Source organism: Callorhinus ursinus, unplaced genomic scaffold, assembly GCF_003265705.2.
Source record: "Callorhinus ursinus isolate GAN/ISIS: 27379988/994484 unplaced genomic scaffold, GSC_fseal_2.0 scaffold16, whole genome shotgun sequence".
NCBI lineage: Eukaryota > Metazoa > Chordata > Mammalia > Carnivora > Otariidae > Callorhinus > Callorhinus ursinus.
In genome coordinates, this window is record NW_027397078.1 from 1912552 (window position 1) to 1933277 (window position 20726).

General features: G+C 55.5%; 2 protein-coding genes across 4 annotated transcripts in view; both read left to right on the forward strand.

Moving 5' to 3' along the window:
* The first annotated feature begins 338 nt into the window (after positions 1-338).
* On the forward strand, positions 339-8448 carry KCND1 (potassium voltage-gated channel subfamily D member 1). The gene is made up of 7 exons (XM_073901833.1): positions 339-521; positions 1859-3102; positions 4867-5029; positions 5132-5215; positions 5317-5415; positions 5697-5947; positions 7004-8448. Exons 2-7 carry the CDS (start codon positions 1982-1984, stop codon positions 7227-7229), a joined length of 1944 nt encoding a protein of 647 aa, XP_073757934.1. The 5' UTR covers positions 339-521; positions 1859-1981; the 3' UTR covers positions 7230-8448.
* A 2976-nt stretch (positions 8449-11424) lies between these two features.
* Positions 11425-20726, forward strand: part of OTUD5 (OTU deubiquitinase 5) — a 28145-nt gene continuing 18843 nt past the window's right edge. Inside the window, exon 1 of one of the 3 annotated variants that reach the window (XM_025857437.2) lies at positions 11425-12775. In XM_025857437.2, the coding sequence (XP_025713222.1) occupies positions 12182-12775 (594 nt within the window). In that variant the 5' untranslated portion in view covers positions 11425-12181. The remainder of the gene's footprint in view (positions 12776-20726) is intronic. The other 2 variants (XM_025857435.2, XM_025857436.2) reach the window with 2 other exon arrangements.

The window sequence follows — 20726 nt, forward strand, 5'->3', positions numbered from 1 at the left end:
CATCCACCCCCTTCTCCAGCCCTTCTCCAGCATGGGGGCAGGGAGGGGACACAGCGCTGCATCATTCCCCATGGCACTCCGCTCTGGGGCCATTAACAGACGCCTCCCCATCGATCGGATCTGCTAAGTGCTGCTGATTCAGACGGGTGGGGGTGGGGGCCCCCGGGGGCAGAGGGGGTAGGAGCTGGGCAGGAAGAGGGGGGAGTCCAGGAAGGAGGTGGGGAGAACTGGCAGAGCTCCCTGCCACCCCCATTTTCCAGATGACGCGACTGAGGCCCAACCAGCTTTGTAGGAGGCGGAGTCTCCCCAGGGTCCCTCTCAGGCTGTCCTAGGGGAGGGGGCTCCGGGAGCCACGAGGCCCCTCCCTGCCTCTCTCTCCAGCTCCCGGCAAGCTCGGAGGGGCGGGGAGAGAGAAGCAGAGGAGGAGGAGAACTCGGGCAGCTCTGCAGCGGGGGGCAGGAGCTCCGGTGTTTGGTACCCCCAGCCCCACCGCTGTGGCCGCCGCTGCAGCGGGGACACAGGTGAGGACGGCCCTTGGGGGAGGGGGAGGGGGCCACCAACAGCGCTGTCCTTGTCCCTTCCCTGGTCCGGCCCTCATGCCCTAGCCCATCCTGGGATAGTCCCCAGGGCTTCTGCGGGCCCTTGTCTTTCCAGGGCCCCGGCCCCCTCCCCCTGCCTGTGCCACCTTCTCCTCTCCCGGGCCTGACTGTGGCTGCTTCCCCTCTTCTGCCGCCGCCGCCGCCGCCGCCGCCGCCGCCGCCGCCGCTTCCACCGCCGGCCCCTCGGGGTGTGGCTTCCCCAGACCAGCCCCTAACGGTGGGACGCAGCTTCGCCTCGGCCTCCCCCATCCGCCCCCCCCCGCAAGGCCCGCCAGCCCCCCTCCCTGGAGACACACCCAACTCCCTTTAACACCCCACCCGCTCTCCAACCCATTTTGCTGGGGGGAAGGGGGACCCCTCCTCTTAGTCTTTATCCAACCTCTGGGTGCTCTGGGGCTGTGCCCAACTTCCAGTTGAGCCCCAGGGGGCTTCCTCAGGCCTCTTCCCCCCCCCCCCCGTGGAACTCTTGAGAGGGTGAACCAGACTTTCTCAGCACCACCCCCATACCCCTCGCTCCCAGACACCTCTCGGTCTCTGAAAAATAACCTAGCCCCATATCTACCCCTTTAGATGCCCCACTCCCTTCTCCAGCCCCTCTAGGGGGCCCCACCTTGCCTTCCTTCCCCAGAACTCCTGTAGAGTGTAGATACCCCCCCCAGGCTATTCTTGGCAGCTCCAGGCACTCCCAAGACACCTGGCAGCCTCTTTACAACCTCCTGGTTCTATAGCCACCTCTTCCGTGCACGAACCCCTTTCCTGGATCCATGAGGGAGCTCCAATCCCCTAATCTTTTCCTCAGAAGTTTTGAGGGTGTGGATGACCCGCCTCACTTTTCTCGGCCCCTCTAGAACCCCCCTCTAGACACTCTCGGCCTCTTTGAAACACCTCTGCTCCCATTTCCACCCCTCTGGACGTCAGCCCCGGTCCCTTCTCCAAGCCCACTAAGGGGTCCCAGCCCCATCTTCCCTCAGAACTCTTGAGAGTGTGGACAACTCCCCAGTGTTCCTTGCCCTCCTAGGCACCCCAGACATCTCGCAGGCACATGCTGACCCCTCGAGAGCCATCCCTGTCTCTCTAAACACTCCCTCAGATCCTTCTCCGCCCCTCCGGGCGCCCCTTTGCTGTTCTTCTCCATGCGCCCTAGCCCCTCCTCCGTAGGTCCCTCAAGACAACCCCCAAGTCCCCCCCAGACCCTCTAAATGCCCCCCAAGCCCCTGCCTGTCTCTCTAGTTCCTCCTGGTTCCTCTTGGCCTCTGTAGACACCCCCAGTTTGCTTGTGCGAGTGGCCCAGGGCCTCTCCAAGCCCCCACCATCCTGGAGACAGCCACACTCTCCTAAAGGCCACCCCCCCCCAAGTCTCCGTGGGCCTGGGGCGCGGCAGGATGGCGGCAGGCGTGGCCACGTGGCTGCCTTTCGCGCGGGCGGCCGCGGTGGGCTGGTTGCCCCTGGCCCAGCAGCCCCTGCCCCCCGCGCCGGGGGTGAAGGCGTCCCGAGGGGACGAGGTTCTGGTGGTGAACGTGAGCGGCCGGCGCTTCGAGACCTGGAAGAACACGCTGGACCGCTACCCAGACACCCTGCTAGGCAGCTCGGAGAAGGAATTCTTCTATGACGCGGACTCGGGCGAGTACTTCTTTGATCGCGACCCGGACATGTTCCGGCACGTGCTGAACTTCTACCGCACCGGCCGCCTGCACTGCCCGCGGCAGGAGTGCATCCAGGCCTTCGACGAAGAGCTGGCTTTCTACGGCCTGGTGCCCGAGCTCGTGGGCGACTGCTGCCTCGAAGAGTACCGGGACCGCAAGAAGGAGAACGCCGAGCGCCTGGCCGAGGACGAGGAGGCCGAGCAGGCCAGCGATGGCCCAGCCCTGCCGGCCGGCAGCTCCTTGCGGCAGCGGCTCTGGCGGGCCTTCGAGAACCCGCACACGAGCACCGCAGCCCTCGTTTTCTACTACGTGACGGGCTTTTTCATCGCCGTGTCGGTCATCGCCAACGTGGTGGAGACCATCCCGTGCCGCGGTCCCGCGCGGCGGCCCCCGAGGGAGCAGCCCTGCGGCGACCGCTTCCCCCTGGCCTTTTTCTGCATGGACACGGCCTGTGTGCTCATATTCACGGGCGAGTACCTCCTGCGGCTGTTCGCCGCCCCCAGCCGGTGCCGCTTCCTGCGGAGTGTAATGAGCCTTATCGATGTCGTGGCCATCCTGCCCTACTACATCGGGCTTTTCGTGCCCAAGAACGAGGATGTCTCGGGCGCCTTCGTCACCCTACGTGTGTTCCGGGTGTTCCGCATCTTCAAGTTCTCCAGGCACTCACAGGGCCTGCGGATTCTGGGCTACACCCTCAAGAGCTGTGCCTCTGAGCTCGGCTTTCTCCTCTTTTCCCTTACCATGGCCATCATCATCTTCGCCACTGTCATGTTTTATGCCGAGAAGGGCACAAACAAGACCAACTTTACTAGCATCCCTGCGGCCTTCTGGTATACCATTGTCACCATGACCACACTTGGGTGAGTGCAGACCCTGTCTTGGGAGCTGCCCGACCAGTTACACTCACCTTTTTCTGTAAGAGTAAGAAGGGTAGATAAACGATCTCTTTTTTCTCTATTTGCACTTCTGTTTGCTCTTCTCTAAAAAAAAAAAAAAAAACAGAGGGAGTTGGACCAATCTCCAAATCCCTCGCAGGTCTGACGATGCCTTCACTGTCCGGGTCAGGAGACTTGGGTTCCAAGGATTGTCTTAGCTGCACTCTTTCTGTTGACCTTGTTCTCTCTGGGCCTGTTCCCCCCCTCCCCGTGTCAAATGAGAAATGGTGATCCCTCCATCATTTAGAGGGGATTCCGTGACCTCATGGTTGCGAAAGTTCTCTGAAAGTTTCTGGTGTAGGATACCTAGGTACTGGCTTTCCATCACCTCCTTTTCCCACCTTGAGGACCCATGTCTCCCAAACCTCCAGAATCATCTGCCATATGGGGTACTACCTCTGTGGCTTTGTGATTCCTTGATGTTCTCCAGGTCAAGGTATTTTCGGCATTATGTTTTTAGTGTCAGTCCTTGAGAGGAAACAGTTGGGATAAAAGGCATCAAATGGAATCACCAAACTCATGTTGTTCTTAAAGACATTGTCTAGGGCAGATATCGCGCTCCTTCTCTAAATTTCCATCGCTGGGATTAGGTGTGCAGTTGCTGCTCAGGATCTGTCGAACGGGTGATTTGGGCTTGCTCCGGGCTTTCATAGAGGTACAGAAAAATGGCTTTCAGGTTTCTAAGGAGTAGAAATTAATTCGGGTTGGAGGTTCAGAATTGGATCGACATACAAATACTGAGCCCTGAGAGTGGGTTGGAACTGGGTCTTTGGGTGCCTTTTACCCTAGCGAGTCCTCACAGCAACCCTGGGAGGGTGGACAGCTGCCTGCGTCTCATAGTTGAGGACACAGTCTGAGATGACACATCACAGACCAGAAATGGCCAAGTTGGAGAGACTTTTAAATGAGTCAAAACAAAGAAATAAGGAACAGCCATCCTTGGGGCGGGGGAGGGGGGCATGGACTGAGCGAAGGCCTAGAGGCTGGGACTGCAGAGGGGAGGGGGTCTAATTGCTCCCGTGGTCCGAACATAAGTATGCTGTGCGATCTTGTGCAAGTCAGCTACGGAACCTCCCTGAGTTTTGGTCCCCCCACCCCGGCCCCGTGAAACAAGTTGGTAAGATCGGCACTTCTCCATCTCCTTGGGAAGAGGTGGCATGGAGAAAAGGAGGAGGGAGTTGCAAGGCTCCCCCCTATTTTTTCATAGGAGGACAGTTTCAAGGCTTCTTCTGGTGTAATAAGAAGGGGTCCTACCTAGAGAAGGTAAGACAGATGTAAGCAAAACTAACAGAGCACTGCTCCTGGGACTCAGAGCCCCTCAGCTGGCTTGTGGTGCTGGGACTCTCTCCCCAGGAGACTATATTTACTGCCTATGACTTCCTCCTTCTCCCCTCTGTTTGGTATTAATAGATTTCCAGCTGACTCAGATGCTCGGTGTGCAACTCAGATGGGGGGCAGCAGATGGCAGGGGGCAGCAGATGGCAGGGGCCAAGGGCCAGTTTCTCATTTGACCCCCACTGGTGGCCAGAGAGGTCTTTCCCCACATTTTGCGGAGCAGGAAACTGAGGCTCAGAAAGTTTCAGTGCCTGGCCAGGGTTGCAGAGCGTGTCGGGTTGGATGGGACGGAGTGGGAGACTGAGGGGTGGGTGGGCACTTTTCTTGACCTTGACTTCCCTCCCCTGGCCCCAGCTATGGAGACATGGTGCCCAGCACCATTGCTGGCAAGATTTTCGGATCCATCTGCTCCCTCAGCGGTGTCCTGGTCATTGCACTGCCTGTGCCAGTCATCGTGTCCAACTTTAGCCGCATCTACCACCAGAACCAGCGTGCTGACAAGCGCCGAGCACAGCAGGTAACTGCCTCTTCCCTCTGAGTACCTCCTGCTCCCCACACCCCAAGCCAGTCTACTCTTGTGTCTACCCACCTGACTCTTTGTCTCCTCCTTTCTCTGTAGAAGGTGCGCTTGGCAAGGATCCGGTTGGCGAAGAGTGGTACCACCAATGCCTTCCTGCAGTACAAGCAGAATGGGGGCCTTGAGGTGGGGAGGGGCCTGCCTTGGGGTTGGGGGGAGGGGAGCAGTGACAGGAGGAAGAAGGTTCTGACCTCAGTGCCCTGCTCCGTCCCCGCCCCCCAACCCAGGACAGCGGCAGTGGGGAGGAACAGGCGCTGTGTGTCCGGAACCGGTCTGCTTTCGAGCAACAACATCACCACCTCCTGCACTGTCTAGAGAAGACAACGGTGAGGCCTAAGGAGAGGTGGCGGCGTGGCAGAAGGAGGGGCATTCCTCTGTGGCCAAGCCAGCTCCCCCCATGCCCCCAGGATGGGAGGCTCACTACTAATTGTGGAAATCCCACAGGGCTTCCTGGAAGAGGCCCCAGTACAGCTGAGCCTCGAAGGGTGGGCAAGGGAAGGGAAGCGAGAGAGACTTCCGGAAAGGAAGGAGCAGCCTAAGCAAAGGCCCAGGAGTGGGGTCAGTTCCCGTGTGCTGCCTGGTGACCGTGCCTCCCTTCTGCCCCCAGTGCCATGAGTTCACGGATGAGCTGACCTTCAGCGAGGCTCTGGGCGCCGTCTCACTGGGGGGCCGCACCAGCCGCAGCACCTCCGTGTCCTCCCAGGCAGTGGGGCCCGGCGGCCTGCTGTCCTCCTGCTGCCCCCGCAGGGCCAAGCGCCGTGCCATTCGCCTCGCCAACTCCACGGCCTCGGTCAGTCGCGGCAGCATGCAGGAGCTGGACACACTGGCAGGGCTGCGCAGGAGCCCTGCCCCTCAGAGGTAAGCACCCCCACCTGCTGGCTACCCCCCGAGAGGGAGCTCAGAGCTTGGCCCCAGGGGTGGGGGTTCTGAGATGTCATGACTTCGGGCCCAGCAAGCCAAGCTTGAGCCCAAACTCCTCTATGCTGGGAGCTTGGGCTTCTCTTGTCTGGAGCTTGTTCTTTGTCGGTCCTTTCAGCAAACATTTATTGAGCACCTATTATATGCCAGGCACACTTTTAGGTACTTTGGAGTTCCCTGTAGGAGTTTAGGAATTGAGTTCACTTCAGGCAGCAAAGAGAACAGAGAGAGATCCTTGACCTTCTGGAATTTATATTCTAGTGTGATGAGACAGTTAATAAACAAACAAAGACACAGATGATGAGGTGTGTTAAGTGCCAAGAAGAAAAAGAAATCGGGGGTGGGGGGCAGAGAGTACAGAACAGGGTATGGCGCAGTTTAAATAGTGTGGTCAGGGGAGGCTTTGCTGAGGTAACATCTGAAGAAGGTGAGGGAGGGAGCAAACGGCCTGTGCAAAGGCCCTGAGGCAGGAATGGGTCTGCATGTCAGAGACACAGCCAAGAAGCTCCTGTGAGCAGAGTGGAGTGAGTGAGGGGGAGAGTGGTAGGAAGCCAAATCAGAAAGGAACAGGGACCAGGTTGTGCAGCTCTCACAATGGATCCTTGTGAGGATTTTGGCATTGTAAGGAGTAACCGTAATGGAGAACATCTTTGCATGTGTTCTCATTATGTTCCAGGCACTATTCCAAACACTTTGTAGTACCTCTTATCTCATTTAATCTCCACAGTGACCCTATGAGGTAGGAAATATTGTTATTCCCATGCTGGAGATGAAAGAGAGAAGAGAGGTTCAGAGGGGCCAAAGTGAAACCAGGATTTCGACCCAGGAGCACCTGACCCCAGGGCCCTCACTGGGCACTGCCATAATTGAGGATGCAGGCGAAGCATTTAGCACAGTGCTAGGGACCCAGCAGGTGCTCAATAAATGTCACGATTGCTGGGGCAAGTATTAAGCGGACCTTTTAAGAAGCTTCCATCTCCCCACCCTTATCCACAGCCGCTCAAGCCTCAATGCCAAGCCCCATGACAGCCTCGACCTGAACTGCGACAGCCGGGACTTTGTGGCTGCCATCATCAGTATCCCTACCCCTCCTGCCAACACGCCGGACGAGAGCCAACCTTCCTCCCCTGGTGGTGGTGGTGGGGCCAGCAGCACCCTCAGGAACTCCAGCCTGGGCACCCCTTGCCTCCTCCCGGAGACTGTCAAGATCTCTTCCCTGTGAGCGGTGGGTCCGCCCGTCCAGAGGGCCCTCTCGATTTTTGGGGACTCCTTTCCAAAGCCATATTTTGGGGAGGCCGGGAGGGGCAGGCCTGGGGACCCCTTCTGCCCCCCACTGAGAACTATGCAATGGAGTTTGATGGAACGGCTCACCTGGTGGGGAAGCAGCCAGGGAAGGGGAAACTTTCCCCACCCCCGATGGTTTTTCCAGGGGGCGCTGAAGTGCTGGGCCTCCTCAGGCCCCCCCGCCCCCCCCCCCCCCCGGCCTCCTTGCCCCAGCATGCTGGGGCTGGCCTCTCTCCCCTAGCTGGCCTCCTGCATGCTCCTCCTCTTGGGCCCCCGGGGGCCCCACCTGACATCTGAGCTCTGGCCTGAGAAGGAGAGATGAGATTCCCTCTTCTCTCTGGCTGGGCTGTGGAGGTTTGGGGGTTCAGAGAAGAGAACCTTCGCCTCTGATCTGGCCTCTAGGAGATGTCCCTGCCCTCCACCGAGCCCCACAAATCCCCAGTTCTGAAGCTTGGAATGCAACCACAGGCTTCATGGGCTGTGGCCTCAGCAGTGACTTGCCAGCCCCCAGCCTTGGCTCAGGGGTCAGGCTGCCTCTCCCAATCCACACAGATAGCACAAACACCACTCCCCTTTCCTGGCTGCTGGAAACGGGTGCCTGCAACCCCGTCCTCCGCTGGGCCCCCAGCAAACTCTAGCAATAGCAGCTGCTGCCATGACAATTATGCAAAGCCTCTCTGCCCAGTCTGCTGCAGCATTTACATCTGCCCTAATCAGAGGGGCCGCCTCCACCCACTCCTCCTCTCTTCTCCTCTGGTTTGCTTCCTTCCTGGGTTCAGCTGGAGTCTGGACTGGCTGAGATAAGAGCCTAGCAGCCAGCGAGAGCTGGGCTGTGTTTGGAGATCATAGCTGATTCCAAGTTCTTGGGCAGGAGTCCAGAAGCATCAGGGGCTGAGGCCTGGGTTGTTCCTGAACTCTGGGAGTTGTTGGGGGCAGGAGGAACTTCTTGATCTCCTCTTCCTCCCTCCCCCAACCCCACAGAGCCTTTTCACATATTCCTCTCTCTTTTCCCTCTTGGGTCACCTTCCAGAACTCTGTGTCTGCTCTCAGGCTGAAATCTGGCATCATCTCAGGTTCCCTGTCCCCAGCACTGTCCCCGTGGAGCGGGTGGCTGACAAAGATGTAGTTTCCATCAGTCAATAAAACCTGAGAGGAGAGATGGGGATGAGCACCTCCTGGCTCTGTGGGTTCGGAGGCTGGGTTGGGCTGGTGGGGGGGGGGAGTTGAAAGTACTCTGGTTTCAATTCCTTTCAACCAGGAGAAGGGCAGGTGTGGGTACAGGTATCGGGAGGTCAATGGTTGGTGACATGTTCTGGAAGATGGGGATCTAGGAGGAATTAAAGAGGGTGGTTTGAAGAGCTGAGACCCACAGCAGCACACGCTTGGTTAGAGGAGACTTAAACCCCGGGCTTCCTGGCAGCAAATGACTCTGAACTGAACCCTGATTACAAGCATCTCAGGGGCGCCTGGCTGGCTCAGTCAGGAGAGCATGCGGCTCTTGATCTCGGGGTCGTGAGTTCAAGCCCCACATTGGATTGGGCCTAGAGCTCGCTTTTAAAAAAAGAAAGAAAGAACTCAAGATTTACAAAGAAGAAGAAAGAAAGCATCTCTCAAATTTGGTAAATTCCCCCTCCTTGTGGACATCCCCTGCATTCTCTCTGCTGGGCTACTGGGTACACTAGGCTAGTGTGTGACTGAGCCCTGTGGAGCACCAAGAAGACAGACCTTGGATTTGGGTTGACCTGGGTTCCAATCCCCAGGTGAGAGAGTCACTTAAACCTTCTCTTGCCTCAGGTTGCTAATCTGTAAAATAATAATCATTTATTCACCAAATATTTATTAACCGCGTATCATGTGCTAGCCCCAGGGATACAAAGATGGGCAAAGAAGACATTGTCTCTGATCCACAGAGGTGAGCATGGAGGGCAGACAATTAAGCAATTACAGTGTAGTGTTGTAGAACTAAAATCGATGGGATTGCAGAAGCATGCAGATGACAGGAGGACCTAACCCTGCCAACACCCAAAGAATGAGGCGGAGTTAGCCAGGCAAAAGGATAAAAATGTTTCAGGCAGATGGAACAGCATGTGCAATGACCTAGAGGTTAGGAGGCAAGCTCAGGGCCTTTGGGAAACTGAAATTAGTTCAGTTCAGCTGGGGAGGAGAGTGTGAGGCTGTGATGAGAGTAAGGATGTGGAGATAGGCCGGATCACAAAAAGCCTTTGAAGCTAACATGCAGATTTTGGACTTTATCCTAAGGATAACGGGGACCTCTGAAGGCTTGTAGACGGGAAAGTCATCTTGAGGTTTGCATTTCAGAAGGATCGCTCTGGCTGTGGACAGTGGATTCTAGAGAAACAGTCCTGGCAGGAGGAAGGGTGGTGAGGAGGCTTTTGCAGTAGTCCAGTTGGTGGGTGATGCTGGCTTGGAAGTGTAGTGGTGGTAAGAGTTGGAGAATCAAGAGATTTGAGAGGTAGAATTGGCAGGACTTGGGATTGACAGGCATGTGGGAGTTGAGGAAGAGGGAGCAGACAAGGGTGACTCCCAGGTTCTGGCTTGGGCAAAGCCTGAGTGGGGGGTGGCACTCACTGTCAAAAGGAACCTCAAACCCATTAGCACACAGCCCCAGGCACATAGAAAGTACTTGGTGAAGATTAGCTACAACGTTACCCTAGATTCAATTTTAGACATGTAGTGCTGGACAAATATCTAGTAGGAAATATAGGTCAAGTGAGAGGATCATGAGAGGATTCAATATGATAACATGCATAGGCATTTGGCATAGTGCCCTGAACACAATAGGCCCAGGAAACGTGAGTCCTCTCCCACTAAGTCTTCAGAGCAGAAAACACAACATGCCATTTGTAACTGACACCCTTCGGGGAAGAACTTCAACCAAGGTCAGCATCTGAAGGAAGAAGGTTAGATGGCACTCGGAAGAGCTTTCTGATCATCTTTCGGTCAACATGTATGGCTTGACTCCCAAGACTGGCAGCAAGCCCTCACCTCTCGAAACAACTTCTTGGTTCATAAGCCCATCTGAACCCCATAACTACTCCCTGAGGTAGTCTGGGCAGACTTTGGGACACCAGAATTCCCAAAGATGGGCAATAGGAATGGGAAGAGAGGGGAGAAGCGATGGTGACGTCACAATGGCTGACATTAATGCGCATCTGCTATGTGCAGGAGATTTTCCCTGTATGACTCTGAATCTCTGTAGTTGTCTGAATCTTAAAACGACATGTGAAATAAATCATTAACTCTCAAAAAAAAATTAACCTCAAATTTGAGACACAATGACTCGCTCGAGGTCATACAGTTGGTAACGGTCCATCAGGTTCTGGAACTGAGGTCTTCCTGACTCCAAAGCCTGGGATCCTTTTCCTTGCACTGCCATTCAGACTAATTTATTGAGCACTTACTATGTGTCAGACACAGCACTAGGCCCTTTACAAGCATTAAGCTCTGATCCTTAAATCATAATTATCATTGCCATGTTACAGAGAAGTAGAAATTGCAGATAGGGGCGCCTGGCTGGCTTAGTCCTAAGAGCATGCGACTCTTGATCTCGGGGGTTGTGAGTTCAAGCTCCACTCTGGGTACAGCGATTACTAAAAAAAAATTTCTTGAAAAATTGTGGGTGGGATGGATGTTAAATGACTTGCCAAAGATCGCTCAGACAGGAGGGGCAGAGCTCCGATTAGCTTGTAGCTCTCCAACCGCTCAATACCAGGGATTTTACCAACCCCCTTTGCAAAGCACTGGCTGGTGACAGCGCTGGTTCATAAACTTTTGCTCAACCCGGGTAAACTCAGTGGCGGGGGGCGGGGGGCGGGGAGGGGCGGTGGAAAGGCTGTGCTGCGCTTGCGCACTAGCCACAGGGGCGGGGAGGTCAACGCGAGGGCGAGAGTGCTGCGGAGCCAAAGAAGGTGTGTCTGCTTCCCAAACACCCAAGGTCCCCACGGTGCACGTCTGTCCCAGGGTTGGCCGGCCCAACGTGAATGACGGCTCCCCTTAACCAATCACCCCAGAACTCGGTCTGTTGCCAGGGTGAAGCGGAACCCGCCTCCCCGCCGGACGTGGATTTGCAGGTGGGTGGGACCGGAACTGACGCTTCAGGGGAGTGCTATGCTCTGGGAGTGTTGATATTTTCCAGTCAGTCCGGCTGACTGCGGCCAAGTTGGAAGCCTGGCAGGGAGGCGCTTTCCAAAATTGTCGTGCGCGGGGCCGGCCACGCTGTCCTGTCTTAGTACCCCCGCCTACGAGTCACAGCCTAGAGGAGAGGAGAGCGCAACAGGGCGGACGAGAAAGGAAGGCAAGGAACGAGGGTGCCGACTTTGACTGAAATCTGAGACAGAGGGCACGGGAGGGCGATCGCTCGCATCTGATTGGCCCGTGGGCATCATCGAGCACCCACGCAGCTGCCCCGATTGGTTGGTGCCCGCGATTGTTGTGGCGGCGGCGAAGATTTTGCCCACGTACTTCCGAACGAGAGGCGGGGCCGTGCCCTGGCGCGCATGCGCAGCGCCCCGGGGCCCCACCCGGTAGTTCAAGAACCTGCGAGGGGGCGGGGCGAAGAGGTGCTTGTTTTGGTTCTGTTTCCTTTGAAGCAGCAGGCCGGAACGAGCGAGTGTAGCAATAAACTTGTTGGACTGGAGAGAAGGCTGCGACAAACCCGCCGCGGTGCCTTCATCTAGGACTTCACATCCGGGTTCTCCTGCCGCGTGACCCGCGCGCCACCGACGGTTCTCGAACCGGTGCATCATCAATCTCTTTATCCGGGTCCCGCCGATCCCGTCGTGCTTCGCGCACCACAGTAGCCCCCTCATCCGGGTTCTCTCCCGGCGTGCCTCGCGCCGGGTTTGCTGGGGGGTACTTGGCGGTGCCGCCATGACTATTCTCCCCAAAAAGAAGCCGCCGCCTCCCGACGCCGACCCCGCCAACGAACCGCCGCCGCCCGGGCCGCTGCCCCCGGCGCCGCGTCGCGGCGGGGGTGTGGGCGTGGGCGGCGGCGGCACGGGTGTGGGCGGTGGCGACCGCGACCGTGACTCGGGCGTCGTGGGGGCCCGTCCCCGGGCCTCGCCACCGCCTCAGGGCCCGCTACCGGGGCCACCGGGAGCGCTTCACCGCTGGGCGCTGGCCGTGCCGCCTGGCGCCGTGGCGGGTCCGCGGCCACAGCAGGCTTCACCTCCTCCTTGCGGGGGCCCTGTTGGTCCCGGCGGCGGTCCCGGCGACGCGCTGGGTGCAGCGGCGGCGGGTGTGGGCGCGGCGGGCGTGGTGGTGGGCGTGGGCGGAGCCGTAGGCGTTGGCGGTTGCTGTTCAGGGCCGGGCCACAGCAAGCGGCGGCGTCAAGCCCCCGGGGTCGGAGCGGTTGGAGGGGGCAGTCCAGAGCGTGAGGAGGTCGGCGCGGGTTATAACAGTGAAGACGAGTATGAAGCGGCTGCAGCTCGCATCGAGGCTATGGACCCCGCAACCGTTGAGCAGGTATGGGCTGGGGGTAACAGGTGAGTGGGTATGGTGGGTGGGATCCCCATGGTGGGTGGGATCCCCAGACCGGGTAGGGACCCAAAGAAGGCTGTTTGAGATCGTCCCGAGGGACCTACGTCTGCTCCCGGAGCTTGGCATTCTTCTCTGGTGGTGGGGGCCTGAGGCACCCTCTTCCCCACCGCCCACCAAGGACTTGGGGGTTAGAGGCCCCAGATAAGATGGCGGACTTAAGGATGGAGTCTGTGGTCTCTTCTGGGACCCAGAGCCATTATTCCGGGCCATGAGACCTCATCATGTAGGGCCATTAGATGGGATTGCCTCCTGAGAGGGGAGTCTCGTGACTGCAAGGGACCTTGGTTTGTGTTCCGTGCCTTGAGATTTCCTTTCCCCTGGGATAAGGGTCTAAGACTTCTCCTTCAGGGAACGCAAGTAAGGTGGAGACCTCAGGGGAATTTTGAGCGTCCCCAAGATACATAAACCCTTTTCAGGAGTCTACAGGACAATCTCCCGTCCTTTTCCTTCTCAGGGGGACACAGCTCAGGACCACCCTGCAGTGGAGTTTGAGACTTCCTTAAGGGTCCTAGGCCTGCCTTCGAGTGCCTGAGACTCCCTTTTCTAGAATCAAGAGCCTGATACATGCGTGTGTATATATTCTCTTTAGAGAAGGTGGATCTGAATTTTTTTCCAGGGAGACAAGATTCTCTTCCCTTTGGGGACAAGAGCCAAAACTAACACTCAGGGACCAGAAACTACTAAGGTACATGAGATTTGTCCCTTTACTAAGTGACAAGGGTCTATGCTTCCTTTCAGTAGTCTGAGACCTTCTTGGGGCCGAGAGTCTGAATTTGAATTTCTCTCTAGGAGCTTAAGCTTCTTTAAAGTGATAGGCTTTCAGCTCTTCTCTCCCTCAACCTCACCAGCCTGAACCTTTCTTCAAGAAAATAAGCCTCACTGATTCGGGCACTTGAGCCCAAGATCCCCCTGTTTATGGATGGGGGCTTACAGAGACAGGGTCTGAAGCCTCTTCAGGAGATGGATACTCCCCCCCCCCCCACAGAGGTCCCAGGCAAGGTGAGGCCTTCAGAGGTCCTTTCTCATCAGGGATTGGTATCTGAGTGTTCTCCTTGGGGGGTCTGACCCCCTCCCAACACACACAGACAAACACAGGGATATGAGATCCTTCTAATTATGAAGGACCGGAACACACCTTGGGTACGTAACAGCTCCTTCTCTCCCTGCAACAGGGATCTGAGCACCCCCTACCCCAAGGGCCTGAGCTGCTGCTTTTTTTTAAAGATTTTATTTATTTATTTGAGAGAGCGAGCGAGCGCGCACAAGCAGGGATTGGGGGGGTGGGGGAGGAGCAGAGGGACAGAAGCAGACTCCCCGCTGAGCAGGGAGCCTGAGGTGGGGCTCATCCCTGGACTCCAGGATAACGACCTGAGCCTAAGGCAGATGCTTAATTGAGCCACCCAGGCGCCTTGGGCCTGAGCTTCTTGTCAGGGATGTAAGATCCCTGCTTTGGGAACTGTAGCCTGATACCACTCTTCAGGGAACATGGGCAGCATGGAGTCGCAGAGATGGAGCTTGAGGCCTCCCCATGGATCTGAGTCTGCCTTCAGGGCCTGAGACCCATTGAGCCAAGGACACTTGAACTTGCCCTCAAGGACAAGAGACCCATACATACCTCAGTGACTGGTGTGTCTCTAGAGATGATGTCTGGGCTTCCCCCTCAAGGAATTTAAGGTATTCCTCAGGAACAGAAAGTCTCCTTCCACTTTGGGCCCTAGGTCCCTAGGGAGTAGGCTCTTGGGTCTCCCCCTCAAGAGTTTAAACTTTCTCTTTGGTGTGTGAGACAACGCAGCCCACCTTTGGACCTGAGACCTGAGTCTTCCCTGAGAGTAATTGTCACCTCAGTTCAGATAGCATATGTATACCCCAGTCATAGGGACCTTTTAGGGACTTAAGATATTTTGCCTTGGGGACTTGAGCCTCAGACCATTTGTGAACTAAATCCTGAGAACTACCCACTCCCCTTGGGACATGGATAGGATGGGATTCTGAGGAAGAGTTGAGCCTCTTCCGAGGGGCCTAAGCTTCTCAGGGACAAGAGATCCTTCACCTTAGGGAGGGGCCTGAGCTCCCCCCTTGAGTATGAGGCTCTCTCCACCACCCTGCAACCAGGCAGTCCTTTCTCACCAGTGAGAGGGACATGAGGTCTTCTCCAGTGTGGCCTGCGGCCTCCTCCATTAAACAGAAAGACGTGGGTGCTCTTCATAGTCCTAAGAACCCCTTACCAGGAAGATCTCCCTGTTGTCTATGAGAAGGTTGCCAGGTACTGGGGACGTGGTGGCTGAGGCCTCCCCTGAGTCTGTCCCTGACCCAGCTGTTTGCCTCTCATTTCCAGGATCAGGGAAATGTTTTGAGCTTCCTGAATTGCTTTCAACAAGCTTTGTTCTCACCAGAGATAGCCCCACTCCAGGGAAATTTTCTACCCATATCTCTCTTCCCCTTGGTTCAGATAAATCTTTCTTCACTTCACAGGGGCCAGGGCCTTGTCTTGAGCACCCTGTCCTTGCTCCCTTTCTACCCTTGACTATGCAGGTAAAGTCAGTTGTCGGAGCCCATAGGGTCAGGACCAGGAATCGTTTCTCTTCCTGGTTGGGGGAGTCTGCCTTTTCTCCACAGAAATAAGCACAAGGACATAAAGGAAGAAAGTTGTGTGCTGCCATGGTGACTAGAAAGACCTCTCCTTACACCCCTTGTGCATGTCCTAGGCTCCCTCCCTCATACTTGTTCCCATCAGAACATGGAAGTAAAGCTCTGTGGCTGCATGTCATCTTCCTGATGACAGAGGAAAGGCTTTTCCTGTTCTCTCACTTCTTGGGACGAGAGAATTAAGATGCTTCTCCCTGCCTCGCCTCATCCAACTTGGGACTTTTTGGGGATGAGAAGAGGGAAGATGCTTCCTGCTGTTCCAGTCTTGGTCCTGAACTGTCCCCTGGGGCATTTGTAGCCTTGGAGGCCCATTAGATCTCCTGGGAAAGAGAGGAGTTGTTGAGAGGAGGCCCAGATGGTGAATCCTTGTTCTGACTACTCAGATTTCCTGTTTGTTCGGGTGCTGTGACTACTGTAGGACTTGAGGAGCCCTTTTGGCACCCTGGGGTCCTGGTGCGGCGTTGGTGGTAATGTCAGGGGTTTCCTTTTCCAGGCATGGCTGCCTTACTGAGTCTACCCTGTGAAGAGAGTGGCTTGTAAGTCTCCTGGGCTTGAGGACCCCACAGAGCATTTTCAGAGGGGAACATGCATGCTCCAGTGGTGGGAGAAGCTGGACCTGGCACTGTAGTCAGGATACCTAGGTTCCCACTGGCTCTGCTGGAGCTTTGCTGGATGGACCAGAATAGCTAGGTCTGTGTTCTCTGGGTCTCCGTTTCCTCACTGGTCAGGGAAGGAGCTGGGGAAGTGTCGTTTAGCTTTGGGATTTTAGGGAACTCATGCCAAAGCCCTCTGGAGTTGGAGGTGACAGAGAATGGTGGGTGTCTTTTGAGGAAAATCTGGGTTCCCCCCGCCCCTTTCTTCCCTCCCCCCCATCCAAGCTTGGTGGGCAGGACAGGTGTCTGTTCAGTGTGAGGCTTGGGGTTGGCAGACAGTGAATTTTATGTCCACCTGTGTTACGGTGAATAATAAGCTTGGGGGTTGCCTGTCAGGGGGCCTACTGGATGGTGTGGGGGTAGTGTGGAAAAAGTTTGGGCTTTGGAGCTGGGCAGGCCTGAGTTCAAACCCCAGGATCTCCTGCTTGGCTGTTTCATGGCTTTAGGCAAACTCTCAGCTTTTTTTTTTTTCCCCCTCTCCCCAAAAGGCCACCCATGCCCGGGGTTATTGAGTGTATGAATACCTGACCTGGCCCACCTCAATTTGGCTGATTCTTCTCTTGCAGTTTTCCCGGGATCATCTGGTTCTTCCTGGAATCCTTTGTAATAGCCGAGCTTTGGCATCTAGGAAACCTGCTGATTCCTTTGGCGGGGAGACAGAGTCCTACAGCAGGAAGTAGTCCCTTCCCTGGCTGTCTGGGTTTGAGTCCTCTGTCTTCAGGCACTTCCTCTATCTGGGCCTCAGTTTCTCCAGCCTTAAAATGGTAACAGTGAGGAGGGAGGTTGGACTCATTTCTCGGAAGCTAGTTGTGATCTCGTCTTTAATTCCCTGCTCCCCACTCCTCCTACCCATTCTGAAAGTTTTGGGTGAGGCCCATTGGCTTGTGGGGGTGTGCTGTAAAGTTTCAAGCAGTGTTTGGCTTTCTTCTCCCCTGGTAGTGCTATAGGCCCTTGGGCTTGTTTAATTTTAACGGCTTTATTGAGATGTCATTCACACACCGTAGAATTCGCCAATTTAAAGTGTACAATTCAGTAGCTTTTGGCGTATTCACAGAGTTGTGCACCTACTGCCATGATCACTTGTAGAACATTTTTATCACTTGCAGAGAAACCCTGTACCATCACCATCCCCTAGTGCCCTCATCCCCTCCCAGCAACTACTAATCTACTTTTCATCTTGATTGATTTGTCTGTTCTGAATGGTTCATGTAAATGGAACCATACAATGTGCGGTTCTTTGTATCGGGCTTCACTTAGCATATTCTTTTCAAGCCTCATCCGTGTTGTAGCGTGCGCCAGTACTCTGTTTCTTGTCGTTGCAGAATAATGAGAATCTTCGTTTTTTAACCCATCTCCTCTCCCTTCTCCCCATCAGTGGCCCGGCAGTAGGTTCGGGGGCCTTGGTCTTTTCCCATTCCTTCGCCCTGGAGAAGCTTGTGTTGCTCCTAAGAGAGCAGTGCGCCTGTTTTTCATCGGATGGGTTGCCTGTGTTTTGCCCATGGAGCTGAGCCAGTGTTCCTGGGTGTTTTGGGGGGAGAGAAGGGTGGTCTTGGCATCAGGCTTGCTGGGACAGAGCTGTGAAGGCCAGAATATTAAACACCTCTTGGCCCTGGGCTCTGAGAAGACATCTGCCTGAGAGCGGCTATTCCTGCTGCCATCTTCCCCTGCCCCCTCCCCTTTCGGTGGCAGCTCATTCATTGATAGGCAGGGTCAGTAGCTTCCCAGACTCGGAGGGGGAATTCCAGGCCCCTGCTGCCTTCATTTTAATTCTCTCCCTGGGGGGATGCTACAGAGGTGGATCCTGTGGGAGTGGAACCATGCCATATTGCCCCATGGCTCCCACCAGCGAGTGCTTCAAGGGAGTTGTATTAGTTTCCTGTGGCTGCTGTGACAGATTACCACAAACTGAGTGGTCTAGAACAACAGAAATTTATTCTCTCACAGTGCTGGAAGCCAGAAGTCCAAAATCAGTTTCACTGGGCCAAAATCAAGATGTTGCCAGGGCTGTAGTCGCTGCAGAGGCTTTAGGGAGAATCCAGTACTCTTTCAGCTTCTGGTGGTTGCCGGCTCTCCTTGGTTTGTGGCTGCATCACTCCATCCTCTCCCTGTTTTCACACCGTCTTCTCTGTTTATGTGCAGTCTCCTCTTCTGTGTCAGGTCTTCTCTGCTGTTCTAAGGACACTTGTGATTGCATTTAGGTCCTGCCCAGAAACTCCAAGATAATCTCCCCATGTCAAGATCCTTAATCACACTGAAGACCCTTGTTCCTTACTAAGTAGCATTTACAGGTTCCCGGGATTAGGGCCTGATATCTTTGGGTGGTCATCATTAGGCCTCCTACAGGAGCGTTCTTGTTTCCCTTCCAGGGAGGAGAACAGAACCCATTAAGTGCTTTCCTACTGGGCAAAGTCATGTAACATTTGAGTCTTTCCAGTTACCCTGTTACTGGGAAGCTTGTTATCCCATTTCACAGATTGGAAAACTGTGGAGTGTTCAGAGTGGTTCATCACATGGCTGATAATTGGTGGAGCTGCACTGGAACCCAAGTCAGTTGGGTCCCACAGTCTGCTTCAACTTCTCTTGGGCCTTTGGACCAGTAGGTTGCAGAGTCTTGCACCTGGGATCCCCTGATGTCAGAGAGCTTTGCCCAGCCCCCTTGTGGAGGCTCAGGGATGTGGAGGGACTCGCCCGCAGGCTCAGCAGTGGGCTTGTGAGATTCACTGTCTGGACTTGACTTTTTCAGGCCAGAGCATTGATGCAGCTTAAACTTACCAATGGCAGGGTTAGTCCCCATCCCTCTCTCCCACCAGCGTTTCCTTCCTGGGCCACTTTCCTAAACAACTCCCAAGTTGGCACCTTTCTCAGAGGCTCCTGTCTAGCCAGGGGAAGGAGGAGACTAAGCTAGGGGCTTCTGGGACTCTAAACTCTTCCTGGAGCCCAGGACCATGGCATCCCTGTTTTCTCTCCCCAAAAGGAGAGTCAGGGTTTCAGCCAGACCCAAAGCCCTTAAGGCTGCTGGTGCCAAAGCCAGTGGGAGGGTCGTGGTTTGGCCTCCAGATCCAGGCCCGGATCGTCCCAGTACCAAAGCCCTACTTGTGCAAAGGGTATGCTCATTAGGCCTCCTTCATTTTTAGGGACAAACCAGGATTTTCCCAGGATGGGCTGCCAGGTATGTCTCCATGTTGTGGCTCATGAGGCCTCCCCTTTTGCCTCTATACTAGGCTTTGCTGGTGCCCAAACCCCAGCTCTTTTTGCTTTTGTCAAATGAGGATAAAGCTCACTGCCACCTGGGCTGTGGTAAGAACAATTAAATGAAGTCACCTTTTGCATCAGGCATCTGGTACGGGGCAGGCATTTGGCTAATATGAGTTCATCTTTCTTCCTGGCCCCACCCTGTTTACCTGCCTAGTCCCACCCAGAACTTTAGTTGTGCTGGACTCACTGCTGGGCCTCTCTTGGCATCCCTGGTGCTTTGTGGTAGAAGTGATTTTTTAAATGTATTTAGGTAATCTCCACACCCAATGTGGGGCTTGAACTCACCACCCCAAGATCAAGAATTGCGTACTCCTCCGACTGAGCCAGCCAGGCACCCCCTGAAGTGATTTTTTACCCAGTTAACAAGCATTTCTGGAGGTCTTCGTGTTTTAACCCTTCCATCAGGTGGCACCTCTTCTCAGGTGCCAACCTTAATGATTGGTTAGGTCCCTTCCTGTGTATTTCATAGCACTGTGTTAGCTCTTCACTGTCCTGCTCACACTTGTGCATGGTCATTCCCTGTTTGCCCATGCCCTCCAGCAGTCAGCAAGCTTACGGAGGGTAGAGACCGAGTCTGATTCATTGCGCTGTCCTCGTTGCCTGGCTTACTACAGCCGGGGTCTGATTTGGCAGCTGCCTGGTAGACCCTTGTTGGAGGAATAAGTAGGAGCCCTTCTCCTCCTCTTTGATCCCCTCCCCCCTCAATCTTCTCCCCTGCACTAGAGGGCAGGAGGTTACTATGCGCCCTTCTTTAGAACTTTTCTTTCTGCTCAGTGTGGGCCTGTAGTCCCAGTTGCAGCTTCCCTGCTGGTGACCCCTGATTGGGGCAGGTACCGTGGTGTTGGGAGATGGGTATCCCTGCAGGGCAGGGATGGACTGGGGGAAACTGGCTGAAGTGTGCTAGTCCACAGCCTCTGGGGCAGGTGAGGCACGTGCTGGAGTGTTGTGCACAAACAAGAGTCTCTCTGCTGTCCATGGAAGCCCATTAAGGGCTTCCAGGTGCCTTTGTCATCTCTGGCAAGCCAGCCACACCTTCCTGGGGTGTGGGCCCTAATGGTGGGGCTACTGGGCGGCATTCCCTCATCACCCCGCTCTGCATCCCCTACTGTCCGGCTACTCCAGTGGGGCTTGTTGAGGGCCTCTCAGTTGTACGTGGTCTGTGTCTGTGCCAGTCTTGCCCCTTCTGTGGCTGAGGACCTGTTATTTACCAAGCCTTTTTAGGCCCTGAGGCTGCTCTGAGCTTCTTCACAGCTCTGTCAGGTAGATTACATATCCCTCGTTTGATAGGAAACTGAGGCTTGGAGAATTCAGGTAGTTTACCT